This window comes from Macaca fascicularis, chromosome 20 (genome assembly GCF_037993035.2).
Source record: "Macaca fascicularis isolate 582-1 chromosome 20, T2T-MFA8v1.1".
Lineage (NCBI taxonomy): Eukaryota > Metazoa > Chordata > Mammalia > Primates > Cercopithecidae > Macaca > Macaca fascicularis.
In genome coordinates, this window is record NC_088394.1 from 71,320,925 (window position 1) to 71,339,606 (window position 18,682).

The 18,682-nt window shown below is 50.8% G+C and overlaps 1 protein-coding gene across 3 annotated transcripts; it reads right to left on the minus strand.

Moving 5' to 3' along the window:
* Positions 1–1,003: 1,003 nt before the first annotated feature.
* Positions 1,004–18,258, minus strand: CHST6 (carbohydrate sulfotransferase 6). 3 transcript variants are annotated; one of them, XM_005592575.4, is made up of 3 exons: positions 17,789–18,258; positions 5,205–5,279; positions 1,004–3,575 (listed from the first exon to the last, which is right to left on the minus strand). In XM_005592575.4, exon 3 carries the CDS (start codon positions 3,557–3,559, stop codon positions 2,372–2,374), a length of 1,188 nt encoding a protein of 395 aa, XP_005592632.3. In that variant the 5' UTR covers positions 3,560–3,575; positions 5,205–5,279; positions 17,789–18,258; the 3' UTR covers positions 1,004–2,371. The 3 variants fall into 3 exon arrangements, with proteins under 3 accessions (XP_005592632.3, XP_015298480.3, XP_065393667.1); XM_015442994.3 differs by having other exon boundaries at positions 5,205–5,311; XM_065537595.2 differs by lacking the exon at positions 17,789–18,258 and adding an exon at positions 5,681–5,737.
* Between the last annotated feature and the right edge of the window lie 424 nt (positions 18,259–18,682).

The following is an 18,682-nucleotide window of genomic DNA, read 5'->3' on the forward strand; positions in this document are numbered from 1 at the left end:
TCCTCCTATTGTTGTCACGAGAGATAGATTCAAGTTTCATTTGGTTGAAGCTTCTAAGGCTGGAAGGAACCTAAAATGAGCTTCAACTTCAAGGCTAATGTGCCTCTGCTCCCTCCACGTAAAGCAGAAAATGTCAGATCTCCCTTGCCCTGCCTGCTTTGCAGGGAGGATGTGGCTCCACAATCCAGGTTCCCCCCATCTGTGGCCACAGCCAGGATGAGGATCAGAAGCTGGTGACCACCTGCATCCCTCCTGGTAGCTGATGGCAACCGTGAGGGAAACTGCCTCATTTCACAGGTAACAGGGTCAGAAGCTCTGGTGGCATCCAACCCAGTTCCCAGACCAGCTCTGTGTTCCAGTGTGACTTGGGTTCATTTATGTGGCTAACTCAGCCTCCCCGTCCTTTCCAGAGGTTCCGTGAGCTTTTCTTTTAAACAGGTACCGGATACTTATTGACTCTCATTTCCTGAGCTTGGGACTAAACCCTCTACACATCCAGCATTCCTTTACTAAGCCCTTTTGCCCCCAGAGCTAGGAAGTGTGGCTCACAGGCAGGGATCATCCTCTGCTCTCCTCCAAGGCCTGGCCCAGAAGGACCAAGGGAAGACAGATCCAACCCAGAGCCATTTCCCTTCCAACCTCTTGGCAAGCCTGATGAGTTCCACTCCCCCCTGTCGGGCACACCTGCCTTCCAGGCACTGATCCTGCTGTCCCTGTCTTGCTCTGCCACTCACTATGCCTGGCTCTCTGCCCAGCCCTCCCCAGCCTTCTCTCCCCCTACCTTTCCCACTTACTGCCTCCCTCCAGGCCTGTCCAGGATGATAAGCTCTGGTCTCAGCATTCAAAGGCTCCTCTATCTGTTGTGGGTGGCAAGCCACCCAGGTGCCAAGGCAAGAGACCGAGGGCACGAGCTGTTCCAGTATAATAAAATATATAAAATAAGAATAGTTCTACTAGATAGAGATCATAGATATGATTATATACGAATATCATTCATCATGAGTTTGTAGCAATTACTCTTTATTCCAATATTATAATAATCCTTGCTCTACAATTATAACCTAGGAAAATCCAGGCCATACAGAGAGGAGCTGAAGGGGCATGGTGAGAAGGGACCAGAAGACAAGAGTGTGAGCCTCTGTCATGCCCAGAGGGGGCCACCAGAGGGCTCCTTGGTCTAGCGGTAATGCCAGCGTCTGGGAAGACGCCTGTCACCAAGCAGACCATGGTCTAGTGGTAGTCAGAGCTAGACATCAGTCAGGCCCGCCCACAGTTATCGGGAGGCCTAACCGTCTCCCTGTGATGCTGTGCTTCAGCGGTCACGCTCCTGTTTCACTTTCATGTACACCTGGCTCTGCCCTCTAGATAGCAGTAGCAAAACTAGTGGAAGTATTAAAGTCTTTGATCTTTCTGAAAAGAGCATAGGAGAAATAATGATGTAAGCTGTCCTCTCTCCACCTCCGCTACCTAACAGGGAAGGGCCCCCTGTCCCGTGGACACGTGACTCACCTGACCTCATCAATCATTGGAGATGACTCACACTCTTTACCGTTGAGCTTTGTATCCAATAAATAACAGCGCAGCCAGGCATTCAGGGCCACTTCCAGTCTCTGCATTTTGGTGGTAGTGGTCCCCCAGGCCCAGCTGTCTTTTATCTCTCTGTCTTGTATCCTTTATTTCTACCATCTCTCGTCTCCGCACATGGGGAGAAAACCCCACAGACCCAGCAGGGCTGGCCCCTACAATCTCTCAGCTGTGTCCCTGGCCATGACTCTGCTTGCTCTTCCCGAAAGCAATTAAAATGGGAAAATCTGACCCTTCTCACCCAGGAGGCAGGGCCTCTCCTCCCACCTGGAGCCCCAGAGCAAAAGCTCTCTCCTCCCTTCATCCTCCTTCTCACCATGTGATTTTGGACAAGTCTTTTCACTTCTGAGTTTTGCCATGTGTGCACGTGTGCATGTGTATGTGATGTACAGACCTTTGGAGTCTTATCACCACAGTGCCTCTCCACTCCTGGCCAGTGCTAGGGCACCCCCTCAGCTGCTGCAGGATGTATCCCCAGAAGGAGAGAGTTAAAGGGGAAGAAAGCCCTTGAGTCGGAGCCAAGTCATCTGAACGCACACCCTGTGCCCAGAGGAGGTAGGGGCAAGTGTTGCTTTCCATGAAGAGTGAACCTGATGAGAAGGCAGCTCCAGAGGACTCAGGAAAACCAAGAATCAGGAGAGAAAGAGACGTGCAGTCCTTGCCTACTTCAGGGGGGTACCACGAACTCCTTGGTCAATATAGGGACCTGCTTCTCCGTGCGCCCCAGCTCCCTCTGCACCATGCACTCTCCTCCCGGACCTGGCACCCGCTACAACTGTGGCCTCCACTAATGCCGGGGGTGCGAGGAGGTGGACGATGCCCAGATGAAGCCGTTCAGGCCTCGTGGCAGCACCAGATCAAGGGCGAGGTTGCGCTGCTCGTCCTCAGAGTATACAGGCCGGTAGCCCAGCAGCTGCAGGGCACCAGTGCACAGTTCCTGCACGCGGCGGATCTTGGCAAAGGGCAGCGCGTGGCGCCAGGCCTGGGAGACGTTGAGCGCATTCCTGGACGAAGTCTTGAAGGCTTCGCGGCGTGCACCAGGTCCAGATCCGTGGGTGATGTTATGGATCCAGGCCTCGAGCTGTGGTGTGAGACTCAGCCCGGTGAAGGCGTAGAGCGCACGGATTTCTGCCAGCGGCTCCCGCGCCAGGTCCTCGAAGCGCACTAGGCGGTAGCGGCCGCGCAGGAAGGGTGGCGGCTTGAGTGTGGCGGCCTCGGCGATGCGTACGTGGCTACGGCACACCTCGCGTACCACGCGCAGGCCGGGGTCGGCCTCCACCCACGTGCCATTGGTGCCCAGCACGATGCCGTTGTCACGCGCCAGAGCCTTGGCTGTCTGCTCCCGGGAGCGCAGAACAGCCCGCGGGTCACGCACCAGGTGCACGATGCGCAGGTTGAGCGCGGGGTCACTGAGCAGCGGGTAGAGCACCTGCAGGTTGAAGAAGCGCACCTCCTTGAGCACCACGTGGCTGTAGGAGCGGCAGGCCTCCTGGGCCAGGCTGAAGGGCTGCCGCGTGCACAGTGGCTTGCACACCGCCTCGCTGCTGATGGCGCCTCGGGCAAAGGCACTGCAGGCGGGTGGCGAGCACAGTGCACGGCTCACGGCCCACTGGAAGAGGTCGGACAGGTTGCGGCGCCAAGGCAGATAGGCATCAAACACGTCCATGTCGCACAGGAAGACGGAGCGCACCAGGTCACGCACAGCCATGTGCAGCGTTGCGGCGCTGCCCTGCGACAGAGTGGTCCACACGTGCCACGCGGGCTCCATTAGGTAGAAGACATCGGGATGCTGGCTGAAGAGTTGGCCCACGAAGGAGGAGCCCGAGCGCCACGAGGACAGCACCAGCACATGCACGCGCTCCTCGCCGCCTGCTGGGGACGAGGGCCCTGGCCGGGAAACCAGAAAGAGGAGGAGGAAGGTCTGCGCCAGGAGGAGCGCGGTCACTGCTGTGCTGGAGACTCGCGGCAGCCACATGCTGACTGCTGGGGGCCTTAGGGAAGAGAGCGCAGCGGTTAGGGGCTGCAGCCTGCACGCCCATCCCGTGCCCCACTGCCCAGTGCCTTCAGGGAGCAGATTCGACCACCAGACCAGAGCCTCCCATGAACATGATGGTCTCAGTGGGACGCTCTCCCGGAAATGTGGCCTTAAGATATAACTCAGGATCCAGTCTAGCTGAGAGCAAAAGTACAAATGCAGAATGCGGTCAGAAATCTGTCTGTATGTGAGTCCTACCTTCTGAGCTACCTACCCACATTACCATTGTCTATTTGGAGAGGGAAATATATTTCAAACGGAATTCCTGTCTTTTGCTTAAGAATTCCTGTGAGGAAACTCTTTTAGGTTGTTGAACTGATGGGCGCTCTGGTGGACGTCACAGCACCGCCAGGCTCCCTGAGGCTCTTCCACTCCGTAGTCTGTGATCTTTCTTCTAACTTTCCACACTACACTGACATACATAGCCTGTGATCTTGAACCAAATACTGGATTGCTCCATGACTCAGTTTACCCATCTGTAAAAGCGGGATGATAGCAGCACATAACACAGGATTTGGGTGGATTATTAGGCAATGGGAAAATGTTTGAATATCCTGGATGGACAGGAGGGACACGCAGTAATGTCCCTAACTGAAGAGTGCCCTTGCTACAGTGTGTGCTCTGCATTGTATGATTTTTTTTGTTTAAAAAGACAGGTATAACTTTTCTTATGGAAAATAACTTTTCTTATTGAAAATAAGCAAACAGGCAGGACGCGATGATTCAAGCCTGTACTCCCAGCACTTTGAGAGGCTGAGGTGGGAGGATACCTTGAAGCTAAAAGTTTGCGACTAGCCTGGGCAACATATGGATAGCCTTCCTGTCTCTACAAAAACATTAAAAAAAAAAAAAAAAAAAAAAAAAAAGAAAGAAAGAAAGAAAGAAAGAAAAGAAAAGAAAAGCCAGATGTGGTGGTGTGTGCCTGTGGTCCCTGCTACTCGGGAGGTTGACGTGGGAGGACTGCTTGAGCCCAGGAGTTTGAGGTTGCAGTGAGCTTTGATCATGCCACTGCACTCCAGCTTGGGCGACAGAGTGAGACTCTGACTCAAAAAATACAATACAATATCAAAATGAGCAAATAAGGCCAGGCACAGTGGCTCATGCCTGTAATCCTAGCAATTTGGGAGGTTGAGGTGGGCAGATCACCTGAGGTCAGGAGTTCGAGACCAACCTGGCCAACATGGTGAAACCCCATCTCTACCAAAAACATACAAAAATTAGCTGGGCGTGGTGGCGCATGCCTGTAGTCTCAGCTACTTGGTAGGGTAAGGTGGGAGAATTGCTTGAACCCGGGAGGCAGAGGTTGTGGTGAGCTGAGATTGCGCTACTACACTCCAGCCTGGGCAAAAGAGTGAGACTCTGTCTCAAAAACAAAAACATGAGCCAATAAATAAAGTGGACAAAGAACACCAACTGTTGCCATCACTGGTGGGGGGTGAAGTGCTGAAGGCAGCATGGGCTCCAGAGGGAACGTGTCCTGAAGCCCCGTGGGTTTGCAAGGAGACCAGTTGAGGCGGAGCTGGGATGGAGCCGGAGAAGCAGAGGTGAGAGCAGAGTACTGTTCTGGCCAACTGAGGGGACTCACCACTGTCCAGGGCTGCTGGGAGAGCTGCAACGCTGATCACAAATCCATGGGAGATGATGAGAGGCTCCTCAGTACCTGGTAAAGCAGGAGGGCAATGGAGTCACACCCTACAGGGAAAGATAGCCCCAAAAGTGACATAACTTCTCTGAGGCTCGATTTCCACTTCTGTAGAGTGGGATTTGCAACATTTAACCTCTTAGGGCTGTTGTGAGATGCTGCTGCAAACACCTAAGAAGAGGGGGCCTGGGAGAGCATTCCTTACACACATGCCCCCATTACTGTTACTGTCCCTGTGCTGAGCTACTGTTTGCAGAGGAGGAACCCCCTCCACCTGGGGAGTCTCCCCCAAGAGGAGACACCCATAGGCCACCTACTCTTCCAATCCCAATATCTCACAGGCCATCCTCTGGCCTCCAACAACCAGCCCTTTAGTGGACCTTAAGAATGTCGCATAGGTCGGGCATGGAGGCTCATACCTGTAACCCCAGCACTTTGAGAGGCGAGGCAGGCGGATCACCTGAGGTCGGGAATTTGAGACTAGCTTGACAAACATGGAGAAACCCCGTCTCTACTAAAAATACAAAATTAGCCAGGCGTGGTGGCGCATGCCTGTAACCCCAGCTACTCGGAAGGCTGAGGGAGGAAAATCACTTGAACCCGGGAGGCAGAGGTTGTGGTGAGCCGAGATCATGCCATTGCATTCCAGCCTGGGCAACAAGGGCGAAACTCCGTCTCAAGAAAAAAAAAAGGAATGTCACGCATGTCTCGCAGGGTAGAAGGAACACTGGGCCTGCCTCCCGCATTCCAAGGTCCCAAAGTGTTCTTCTCTTTGCACCTGTTGCTTCTGCAATGATCTCAAGACCGGGTGACTTTGGAAGGGAGGGGCCTGGAAGTTTTCTCCTCGCTCCTGCAGCCTTTGCTCCCTGCCTTCCCCACTCCCCTGTCCAGGTCACCACTGAGAGAAGCCATGGTCTAACTTGGGAGCAGATCCCATTTCTGCCCCTTCCCCTCATCAGGAGGCAACAGGGGTGGGTGGAGGATGCCCAGCAGCTCTGTCAGCAGCCGACTGCACAGCCTCTCTGGGAAAACCTGGAAGACGGGGAGAGTAGCCACTCATCTGCTTTGCACATGATCAACGCTCCTCCAGTGCCAGTGGGCTGACGATGGTTGGCTTCCTGCCAATGGGGCACCGAAAGAGAAGGGAACTCATTTTCTGACTTCAAGTGCTAGGTGCTTCAAGTCCACAGGATGACTTAACTCAACAGGCCCTGAGGGGGGCATGATGATGTCAGTTTTTCAGGTGAAGGACTCAAGGCTTGGAGAGACAGCAGGAAAGCTGGGACCCCAGGACTCCTGTTCCTAAGCTCCTGGCACTTCTGATCCCAGGCTGTGGGCCTCTCCCACGTGTGATTGCTCCCTGCAGAGTGCAGGACCCTGCTGCTCTGGCCCAAACACAGTTCTCCTGGCCAGCCCAGCCCTTCCCTGGGTAGGGAGGATCTTGATCCCAAGCCAAGGTGTTTGTTACCTGTGTTCCAGGAAAGCCAGAGGTCTTTTTAAGTGACTCACACACTACAGGAACTGCTATGAGATCCTATTACTGAAACTCAAGAACTAGGAAGGTGCTTGAATCATCCTATGCCACAGAGTCTCCAGAAGACCAGTTCCCAGCTGGGAGCTTTCTGGTAGAAGCCTTGCACTCAGCACAGTGGACATTTGGGACAAGGGTTCGACATGAGGAAGAAAAAGTCAGGCAGGCCCTGTGATAGGTACTTTTGTCTTCAGGATTAAATGCTATCATCCCAAGTCCCTAGGAGGCAGAAATGACCATCCCTGTCTGTTTTAACTGAAGCAGTGGGGCTCAGAGATGTGAATACCCAGTGAGGAGGAAGGGCAGGGGCTTAAATCCAAGAGCCAGCCGGGTATGGTACTTCATGCCTGTAATTACGGCATTTTGGGAGGCTGAAGTGGGTGAAATGCTTGGGCCCAGAAGCTCAAGACCAGCCTGGATAACATGGCCAAACCCCATCTCTACTAAAAATACAAAAATTAGCCTGGTGCAGTGGTGCAGACCTGTAGTCCCAGCTACTCAGGAGGCTGAGGTGGGAGGATTGCTTGAGCCTAGGAGGCAGAGGTTGCAGTGAGCTGAGATTGTGTGACTGCACTCCAGCCTGGGCAATGGAGAGAGATTGTCTCAAAAATAAATAAATAATAAATAAATCAACAGGCCGGGTACGCGGTGGCTCACACCTGTAAACCCAGCACTTTGGGAGGCTAAGGTGGGTAGATCACCTAAGGTCAGGAATTCGAGACCAGCCTGACCAAATGGTGAAACTCCGTCTCTACTAAAAATACAAAAATTAGCCAGGCGTGATGGCAGGTGCCTGTAGTCCCAGCTACTCGGGAGGCTGAGGCAGGAGAATTGCTTGAACCCGGGAGGTGGAGGTTGCAGTGAGCCGAGATCACGCCACTGCACTCCAGCCTGGGTGACAGAGTGAGACTCCGTCTCAAAAAGTAAACAAACAAACAAACAAACAAAAATAAATCCAAAAACCAGACTCTCACTGCAGGGCTCTGTAGTGGGTGTCACAGTCCTGAGCCTTTGTCCGGTACCATTTCCCATCCTGGAAGGCCTATCTCCCCCTTGAAAGTCTTCCCTTGATGAGGGGCACATATTTATTATAGTTTAATTTTTGGAAAAGATAACACATAGATGTTGTATAAAATTCTAAGCCAGGCATGGTGGCTCCTGCCTGTAATCCCAGCCCTTTGGGAGGCTGAGGCGGGCAGATCACTAGAGGTCAGGAGATCGAGACCAGCCCGGCCAACTTGGCAAAACCCCGTCTCTACTAAAAATACAAAAATTAGCCGAGTGTGGTGGCAGGTGCCTGCAGTCCCAGCTACTCAGGAAGCTGAGGCAGGAGAATCATTTAAACCTGGGAGACGGAGGTTGCAGTGAGCTGAGACTGTACCACTGTACTCCAGCCTGGGTGACAGAGCGAGACTCCATCTCGAAAAACAAAAAAAAAAATTCTCAAGGTACAGATGCGGGCATTGTCAGCTCATGTTTCATGTGTGAAGACAGGAAAAGAGGCCACACTGCCTGGGCAGACACAGCCCCACACCAGAGCACAAAGCTAGTCAGGCAGAAGGAAGTGACATTTCCTATCTCTCATGCCCTCTCCAGCCCTCCAACCTCAGAGGCAATTCTGCTTTAAATTTCCAACAAGTAATTAGTGGTGATGATGGTGATGATAACGATGATGAAAATGATCATATGTTTTTCAGGAGGAGGGTGGAACTAAAAAGTACAAGAGGTCATAAAGGGAATAGAAAGTTCTGTTTCTTGTTTTGGTACCCAGGAGCACCCTAAGCAGTGGTCCTTCTTAAGTCACAGAAACTTTTTTTGACATTTACTCTTTTTAAAATTTATTTTTGTCAAAATACTACACATAGCTTGAGAAAGCATAAAATATGCCTGGAGGCCAGGCACAGTGGCTCATGCCTGTAATCCCAGCACTTTGGGAGGCCAAGGTGGGAGGATCTCTTGAGCCCAGGAGCTCAAGGTGGAAGTGAGTTATGATCGTTCTACTGCTCACCAGCGTGAGCAACAGAGTGTGACCCTCTTTCTTAAAAAAAATCAAAAACCTAAAGCCACAGCAAAACACGCCAGCTCACAGCTGAAGCACTGAGAGTACATTTCCTTTCTTGTTTTTTCTTGTTTCTCTTAGTTTTCCTTGGGGCTAATTGCATTAGATATTAGAAAGGTTGAAAGAAAAATTTAAAAGATGTGAAAAGTAGAACAAAAAACATAAATGACAGATAAAGGCTGCAAAATAGAGAAAATATAAGATCAGCAAAAGATTCAATCCAGGAAAGTCAGTGCTCAGGATCCCGATCCCGGTGGAGCTGACAATCAAGTTGGGGACATTGAAGACACATCTGGCTATGTGACAGTCAAGGGACCTGATGGTGTCCCAGTGGATGGCCTGGACATTCAGTTGCGGGAGGGTCACGTTGGTCCTGGCTGCATCCTTCTCTCCTGGATTCTAGCAAAGTCCCCACCTGGTCTCCCTTCAGTCCATCTTGTACAGTTGCCCCCAGAGGTGCCTACACCACACATCTGATCCTGCCATTCTCCTACTCAGTAACCTTCAGCTTTCCAACCGTATCTCCCATATCCCAGGCTTCAGACGACCGGGAATCATCACTGTTCATCAAACAAGCTCTATCTCTCCCAACTCCCTAACTCATGCTACGAGTGCCCAGCCCTGACTCCCATTGGGAGGCATCTCAGCCTCGCCTGCAGCCGCCCCCTCTGCAGCTGTCAACGCATGCCCCACTCTGCCCTGCATTGTACTTTGCTTTCTCTTCTAGACTGTGAGCAACCTGGAACTTTGGATTGTGGTTTTTTGCAAGTGAACACCTGTTCTCTGGTGACCAGGGTGAGGATCGGCACTGCACAGGTACACTGGACATGCTTGGTTCTGTCCATTCAGCACCTGTTTTTCCTTCTCATAACAGTAGCTAGGCTTTTCCCTGGGGAACCCCCCTCACCCACTCAAAAGTACCTGTGGCTCAAATGGGGTTGATCCACCACTCCCGGCTCCTAATGGTCATGTGTCCCAAGGCAGGCTCACGTCTATATTCCACACACTGACCCTGTCCCCCCAGCCCACACAGAACTATTGGCCTAGGAATGGGACATCTGCTCAACTGCAATTCTGGAGTTTTGCTGATCACAAGGGAAGAGGAAACTGTCTGGGTGTAAAAGTCAACACAGAAGATAACTCAGCAGAGAAAGTTCACAGGCAAGCCGACAGCATCATCTAAGCATTTGGATCCGGTTGTGTAAGGTTCACCCATGGACCCCTCAGCTGAGGGATGCATTCGGTTTCTGCTTAAGTCCCTGGGAGATGAGTTTCTGTCACTTACACCCAAGAGTGGTGATCAGATAGTGATAGTGAAACCCTTGGTGGGGTGAGGTGAGAAGGGTGCAGGGGCGGAAATTCTGGGGGCTGGCCCTGCTTTGTTTCTCTTGGACAGTGCTAATTACATGGGTGTGTTCAGTTTGTGAAAGTTCACCAAGCTGTGCTTTCATTATCTATACTCTGATGAATGGCATACTTCAATAAAAAGTAAAGAATCCTGACTGAAGAAGATAGTAAGAGTCATGTTAAGGAACGTCCCAAACACCGAATGAGTAGAGGATGTGAATAAATACTTGCCATTGCAATCAGATACCCTATGGTCCACATACAGAGGGAGGAATTCCCCAACAGCCCATATGGCTTTCTGCCGAGCACCTTAAAGTCATCTTCTTCTAAACATCCCTTACCATCTCTTGGTCTGAGAGACCTAGGAAGGAGCTATGGTTCTCCCCGATTTGCAAATGGGAAAAGCAAGACACTGACCAAGGATGGTTGTCCACAGCAGGGTCGAGCTGGAGCCCAGGAATCCTGGCTCTCTGGGCAGCACTCACTCCCAGCCAAGCTCTGCCTGCCCTTGACACAGCAGCTCCAGGCCGGGCGTGGTGGCTCACACCTGTAATCCCAGCACTTTGGGAGGCCAAGGCGGGTGGCTCACCTGAGGTCAGGAGTTTGGGACCAGGCTGACCAACATGGTGAAATCCCACCTCTACTAAAAATACAAAAATTTGGCCAGGCGCGATGGTTCACGCCTGTAATCCCAGCACTTTGGGAGCCCGAGAAGGGCAGATCACGAGGTCAGGAGATCAAGGCCATCTTGGCTAACACGGTGAAACCCCGTCTCTACTAAAAATACAAAAAACTAGCCGGGCGAGGTGGCGGATGCCTGTAGTCCCAGCTACTCGGGAGGCTGAGGCAGGAGAATGGCATGAACCTGGGAGGCGGAGCTTGCAGTGAGCCAAGATTGCGGCCACTGTACTCCAGCCTGGGCAACAGAGCGAGTCTCTGTATTAGAAAAAAAAAAAGAAAAAATACAAAAATTAGCCAGGCATGGTGGCGGGCACCTGTAATCCCAGCTACTCGGGAGGCAGAGGCAGGAGAATCACTTGAACCCAGGAGGCGGAGGCTGAGGTGGGAGAATGGCGTGAACCTGGGAGGTGGAGCTTGCAGTGAGCCAAGATCATGCCACTGCACTCCAGCCTGGCAACAGTGTAACACTCCGTCTCAAAAAAACAAAACAACTTCAACAACAATAAAAAACCCAAAACCAAAACCAAAACAACAACCACAACAACAAGACACAGCACCTCTTCCTGTTACCAGCCTGTCCCAGCCCTGTTCATAGAATCTAAAGGAAAAAAATGTAACACTAGGTGTAGATCCCAGGTTTAGATTTCTCTGTTTAGAGTTGGCTGGAGGCCATCCCTGTTCAAGAATCCCAAAGGCACCTGGGCACGGTGGCTCACGTCTATAATCCCAGCACTTTGGGAGGCCGAGGTGGGTGGATCACCTGAAGTCAGGAGTTCGAGACCAGCCTGGCCAACATGGTGAAACCCCATCTCTACTAAAACTACAAAGATTAGCTGCCATGGTGGCAGGTGCCTATTTGTAACCCCAGCTACTCCGGAGGCTGGGGCAGGAGAACTGCTTGAATCCGGGAGGCGGAAGTTGCAGTGAGCAGAGATCATGTGCCATTGCACTCCAGCCTGGGCAACAAGAGCAAAACCGCATCTCAGTGGCCTTGAGGCATCAACAGCTACCACTAGGGCCAAACTGCTCTAGTGGAGCCCTAGGCATTTGGAAGGGGGAAGGCTAACAAGGAGCGAAAGAAAGAGGAAGAAAGAAGAGAGAAAGAAAACAGAAAACGAGGCAAAACATAAAGCAAGGAACATAAAACATAAAACATAGGCCGGGTGTGGTGGCTCATGACTGTAATCCCAGCACTTTGGGAGGCTGAGGTGGGTGGATCACCTGAGGTCAGGAGTTCGAGACCAGCCTAGCCAACATGGTGAAACCCCGTCTCTATTAAAAATACAAAATTAGCTGGGTGTGGTGACACACACCTGTAATCCCAGCTACTTGGGAGGCTGAGGCAGGAGAATCACTTGAACCCAGGAGGCAGAGGTTGCGGTGAGCCTAGATCGTGCCACTGCACTCTAGCCTGGGCAACAAGAGCGAAACTTTGTCTCCAAGAAAAACAAAAACAAAACATAAAACATAAAGATGGAAGATGAGTGTTCATGGGGGACAGAAACAAGGAACCCCTGCAAACACCATCTATGAGGGTTTCCTACATGCCCAGTCTTTCCCATCCATTTTCTGATTTAATCCTCACAGCAACCCTATGACATGGACCTGATGATCATCCCTATTTTATAGATGAGGAAAGTGAGGCGTAGAAAAATTAAGGGAGGCAGGGCATGGTGACTCACCCTGTAATCCCAGCACTTTGGGAGGCCGAGGCGGGCAGATTACCCAAGGTCAGAAGTTCGAGACCAGCCTGGTCAACATGACGAAACCCCATCTCTACTAAAAATACAAAAATTAGCTGGGCATGGCGGCGCGCGCCTGTAATCCCAGCTACTTGTGAAGCTGAGGCAGAAGAATCGCTTCAACCTAGGAGACGGAGGTTGCAGTGAGCCGAGATTGTGCCACTGCACTCTAGTCTGGGCAACAAAGCAAGACTCTGTCTCAAAAAAAAAAAAAAAAAAAGGAAAAAAGAAAAGGGACTTGCCTGAAGAATTCACACAGTGGCTGTTGAGTCAGAGTTGGAAGCCTAGCAGCGTAACCTTGGAGCTCTTCTATACATAGTGTCAAGTGAAAAACACAAGTAACAAAGCTGACATACATATATACTTTTCTCCCATCTGTGCATGTTCTTAGATGTGCGTGTATTTTTCACACAGTTGGCTGGGTGTTAAAAATACACGAATATCAAAGAACACCCACAGATGGGAGAAAACAGTTGCAAATCATGTCTATAAATTGGGACTTGTACCCAGAATATAAAAAGAGCTCTTACAACTCAACACGAAATGGGCAAATATTTAGTTTTTTAAGAATGAGCATTTTTTTTTTTTTTGGGGGGACGGAGTCTTGCTCTGTGCCCCAGGCTGGAGTGCAGTGGCGCGATCTCAGCTCACTGCAAGCTCTGCCCCCCCGGGTTCACGCCATTCTCCTGCCTCAGCCTCCCGAGTAGCTGGGACTACAGGCGCCCGCCACCTTGCCCGGCTAATTTTCTTGTATTTTTAGTAGAGACGGGGTTTCACCGTGTTAGCCAGGATGGTCTCGATCTCCTGACCTCGTGATCTGCCCGTCTCGGCCTCCCAAAGTGCTGGGATTACAGGCTTGAGCCACCGCGCCCGGCCAAGAATGAGCATATTTAAAAAATATAAGAATAAGTAAATTTAAGAATGAATAAAGAAAAAAATTAAAATGAGTAAAGGATTTGAGAGACGTTTCTCTGAAGAAGATACACAAATGGAAAGATGCTCGGCCAGGCACGGTGGCTCATGCCTGTAATCCCAGCACTTTGGGAGGCTGAGGCAGGTGGATCACCTGAGGTCAGGAGTTCGAGACCAGCCTGGCCAACATGGTGAAACCCCGTCTCTACAAAAAATGCCAAAAGCTAGCCAGGCATGATGGCAGGCGCCTGTAATCCCAGCTACTTGGGGTGCTGAGGCAGGAGAATCGCTTGAACCCGCGAAGTGGAGGTTGTGTTGAGCTGAGATCGTGTCATTGCACTCCAGCCTGGGCAACAAGAGTGAAACTCCAACTCAGAAAAAAAAAAAGGAAAGATGCTCAACATTTTAAGGCAGTGGGGAAATGCAAATTAAACCACAATGACATGTCACTTTCCACCCACCGCGAAGGTTGCAATTTTAAAAAGGTAATTATAATAAATAATAAATAATTACAAGTGTTGGTGAGATGATGGAGAGGTGGGGAAGATCATAAAGTGGGAATGTCAAATGGTGCATTTCCTGAAGAAACAATTTGGTGCTTTCTCAAAAGGTTGAACAGAGTGACCATATGATACAGCAGATCCACTCCTGGGTATACACCCTAGAGAACTGAACATATAAGCCCACATGAAAACCTGCTCATGAATTTTCACAGCAGCATTATTCATAATAGCCAAAAAGTAGAGCCATCCCTAATGTCTCATACATATTATACATATACACATATATACATATATAATACTTATATATTATATATGTACATTTTAAAATATATTTATATATTATGTGTATATATATTTATTTATATATTATATGTATATTATATATATAAACTTCAACATACATGAATTCTATCTCAATAAAGCTATTATTTAAAAAAAATACGAAGTATGGGAGATGTACACTGAAGTTTGGTGTTTTTCTATGGCCAGTTTATAGGTAATTTATTTTCTTATTAGTGCTTTGGTGCATTTTCCAGATAGTCTATGTCAGATTTTTATTACAATGATAAAATACAATTACAAAGATTATTACAATGATAAAATCAGAAATTTCTAACTGGTTAAAGGAGGCTTAGGTGAAGTTTGTCTTTCTCCAGCTATCACTGCAGAGAGACACGTGCCTGCAAATCCATCTCCCAGCCGACCTGAGTACCCAGTTAGCCAGAGAAGGCCAGGGGCATGAATTACCCACTCTGCACTAAAAGTTGTCAGAGCCCCCAAGCACACTCTTAACCCCAGGACTGTGGGCTGGGCCAGGCTGTGGCTGAAGCTGTGCCTGGCCCCCAAGCCCTGGCCACATCTGCCATCTCTGCCAGTCCTGGTGATGCGGCTGCATGGCATCCCCCAGAGGCAGGGGGCTGGGACTGCAAGGCCCAGATGCTGATGGAGAAAACAGATCTGCCTTCAAGAATCTACTGGGAAATGAATTCTAATTAGCCTGGGAAGCAAGCCTCAAGCCTCCCTGGCTCAGAGCCACTGCCCTGGGGCATTTCTGAGCAGATGACCAGATAGCAACACACGAACCCTTTTCCCTGGCTGGGAGCTTTAGGGATTCTCACACTGCACTTCACACAGCACCTGACTTGGTCTAAATTGTAGTACGTTACAGCTGGAGGCCATAAAGTCTGAGGGCTCCCCACTTCTTCTCTGCAGCAACACACGCAGGGTATGGAGTGGGATTGTACTTTTAGCACATTCGCCTGTTTCCCTAAGTAGTGACAGAGCCCTCTCATTACAGGGATAATCTGGAATGTTCTCTGGTTTATTAACCATTTATTTTAATTACCTTATTTTTAAAAAGAAAATCATTCTTTCAAATCAATAACAGAAAGAAAAAGGAAAAGACTATTTTAGAAGAAAATAACAGGCTGAGGGCAGTGGCTCGTGCCTGTAATCCCAGCACTCTGGGAGGCCAAGACGGACAAATCACCTGATGTCAGGAGTTGGAGACCAGCCTGGCCAAACACAGTGAAAACCCCGTCTTTACTAAATACACAAAAAATAGCCGGGCCTAGTGGCATGTGCTTGTAATCCCAGCTACTCAGGAGGCTGAAGCAGGAGAATCACTGGAGCCCGGGAGTCCGAGGCTACAGTGAGCTGAGATCACGCCACTGCACTCCAGTCTGGGTGACAGAGCGAGACTCCTTCTCAAAAAGAAAAACACACAAAAAAACAGTAAAATGCAACATGTGGACCTTGTTTGGATTCTGATTTGAAAAAAACATCTGCCAGGAGATACCCTAGAGGTAATCAGATATATTTCGATATTGACTAATAGGTGATATTGAGAAATTATTATTAATACTATTATCACTATGCAGGACAATCTTGTTCATGTATTTCTGGACCCATCTCCCCTCCTAAGACACTAGAAGCAGAATGGTTTCTGTCTCATTAAAGACAGTAGGTATAGAGTACTGAGGTTAAGAGTGTGAATCCCACTTGACCATTTACTGCGTGATCTTGTGCAAGTTACTTCTCTCTGTGCCTGCTTGGTTAAAAAAAAATCTGTAAGGCTGGGTGCGGTGGCTCACACCTGTAATCCCAGCACTTTGGAAGGCGGAGGAGGGCGGATTACGAGGTCAGGAGTTCGAGACCAGCCTGACCAACATGGTGAAACCCTGTCTTTACTAAAAATACAAAAATTAGCCAGGCGTGGTGGTGGACGCCTGTAATCCCAGCTACTCAGGAGGCTGAGGCAGGAGAATCTCTTGAACCTGGGAGGTGGAGAGGTTGCAGTGAGCCGAGATCATGTCACTGCACTCCAGCCTCGGTGACAGAGCGAGACTCCATCTCAAAAAAAAAAAAAAAATCTGTGAAGTGGGGGAAACAACATAACCCAACTCATGGGATTGATTAAAAGAGTGAGTGAGTGGATATTTGTAAAGCAGAACAATGTCTGGCGCACAGTGCATTTATGAGTATTTGCTTAGGAATCTTCCTGGGCCACACTTATATTCTGTGAATCCAAGGGAAAGTCTTTGAACCAGGAAAACCCAAGGACAATGGCTCTACCAGATTCAGGTGCCCCAGTGCCCCAGCAACAGAATGTGGCAGGCACAGGCAGGGGCCCCACAAGGACAAACAAAACAGAAGACGCTGGACAGTCATGGCTAGAGGCCTGGCTTCTTTTCTTGCTGAGATGGAGTCTCACTCTGTTGCCCAGGCTAGAGTGCAGTGGCACAATCTTGGCTCACTGCAACCTCCGCCTTCTGGGTTCAAGTGATTCTTCTGCCTCAGCCTCCCAAGTAGCTGGGATTACAGGCACTTGCCACCATGACCAGCTAATTTTTGTAGTTTTAGTAGAGATGGGGGTTCACCATGTTGGCCAGGCTCGTTTTGAACTCCTGACCTCAGGTTATCCAGCTGCCTCCATCTCCCAAAGTGCTGGGATTACAGGCGTGAGCCACTGCACCTGGCTTTAGAAGCTTGGTTTCTGAAGCCAGATTGGGTTCAGTCTGTCTCTACTACCAATGAGGGGTGTGACTTTGAGCAAGTCACCCTCTGGCTCTCCGTGCTCCAGTTGACTCTGTTTGTAGGACAAAGCCAGAAAAGTCCCGGCCTCCCAGGCTGGAGAGGAGCCCAGCCCCGGCTCCCCCAGCAACACAGCACCCTCAGAGGCCCTCATACTTGGCCCACGCGCTTGTGGGTTTAAGTCAGTCGAGTCCTTTCTGGTCTTCAGGCCTCAGTTTTCCTACCCTCAGAAATGGGAAACTTGACTGCCTTGCCTCTGTGAAAGAGGGAGGAGAAAGGAAAGTCAACATTTGCTAGGCACCTGTCCTGAGGCCCAGAGGGCCTGTCCTGAAGCCCAGGATGAAGCCGTCAGAAGCAGTGACGCAGGACTCCAACTCCCCTGGGTCTGGTTCCAAATCAACCCACCAAGCTACTGTTTCTAAGTAATTCTATTGAAAAAGCCGTTGGAAAGCTTTTGAAAGTCATGTCCTTTGAAACTCAAGTATCGAGACAAAAGGGGTTCTCCCCTCGCAGTGAGGATCCCCCTGAGTAGCCGAAGCCCCAGCAAGACTCTTCCAAACCGGCACCAACAGTGGCGATGCCCTTTCCACTTTGCTGATGGAAAAGCCACCCCTACTTCTTCCCTTCACCCCAGGTCTCCGGTGCAGGCCAGAGGAGCCCGCCCCCCAGCCGACCTGAGTGTGGGGACATCCCCCGTAGAGAGTGAAGAACCAACGCACCTCAAAGCTTGGCGGCTCTGCCCGAGCAGGAGCGGCACGGTGGGGGACGCCTCCCTCCCTGGGCTCAGCAAAGGCTCCCAGTCTCTTCCAAGTTCCACCGCACAGCCAGCTTTTTCTCTTCACTGGGAGAGTCCGCAGGGGCTGACTTGCTCCTTAAGGTCCCAAGACTATTAACGGTCACCCGGTGAAGCCGGGAAAGGGGCTCTAAGAGGCATGGACGAGAGTTGTGGGGGGGGTGGGACCAATCCACTGGAAGCTCCTGGAGACTAGAGGCAGAGCCAATCTGGGAACAGGGCAGGAGTCCCAGAATGGGATGTTAAGGATGGGGGGTGCCCTAGGGCTACCACAGGGAAGGACGCGGCGCAGAGCTCCTTCCGAAGCCCGGCACTGCGGCCCGCGCCCTCTACTCCCCGCGCGCCGGCCAGCAACCCTCGGTGCTGCCCTGCGCAGCGCGCCCGAGCGCACACAATGAGAAGCTTTCAGACGTGGCTGCGGTCCCGGGGTGGCCGGCGGGAGCTAGCGAGCTACGGGAAGGAAGGAGCCGGTTGGCCCACCTCCCCGACAGAGGGGCCACGCCTCGGGGGAGGGGCGCTGACCAAGGGCGGGGCATAAGGGCCCAGTGGGGCTGGGGCCCTGAGAGGCGCACCTTTTAGGCGAGGATGTCAAGGGGCGCTGGCAGGGTCACCTCTTATCTGACTACAAATGAATTTTGTACCCCATCCCACCCTAAATCCCCAGAGAAGGGAGACTCCTGGGAGGATAAAGGTCCTAGCGAAGGAAGTCGAATCTTAATCTTGGCCCTCCTCACTCTCGGGGGCATCCTTGAGGGGAGGTGACTTGGAATCCAAACCCTTCCCAAGGCCACGGCACCTGGATGACACTGGATGACACAGG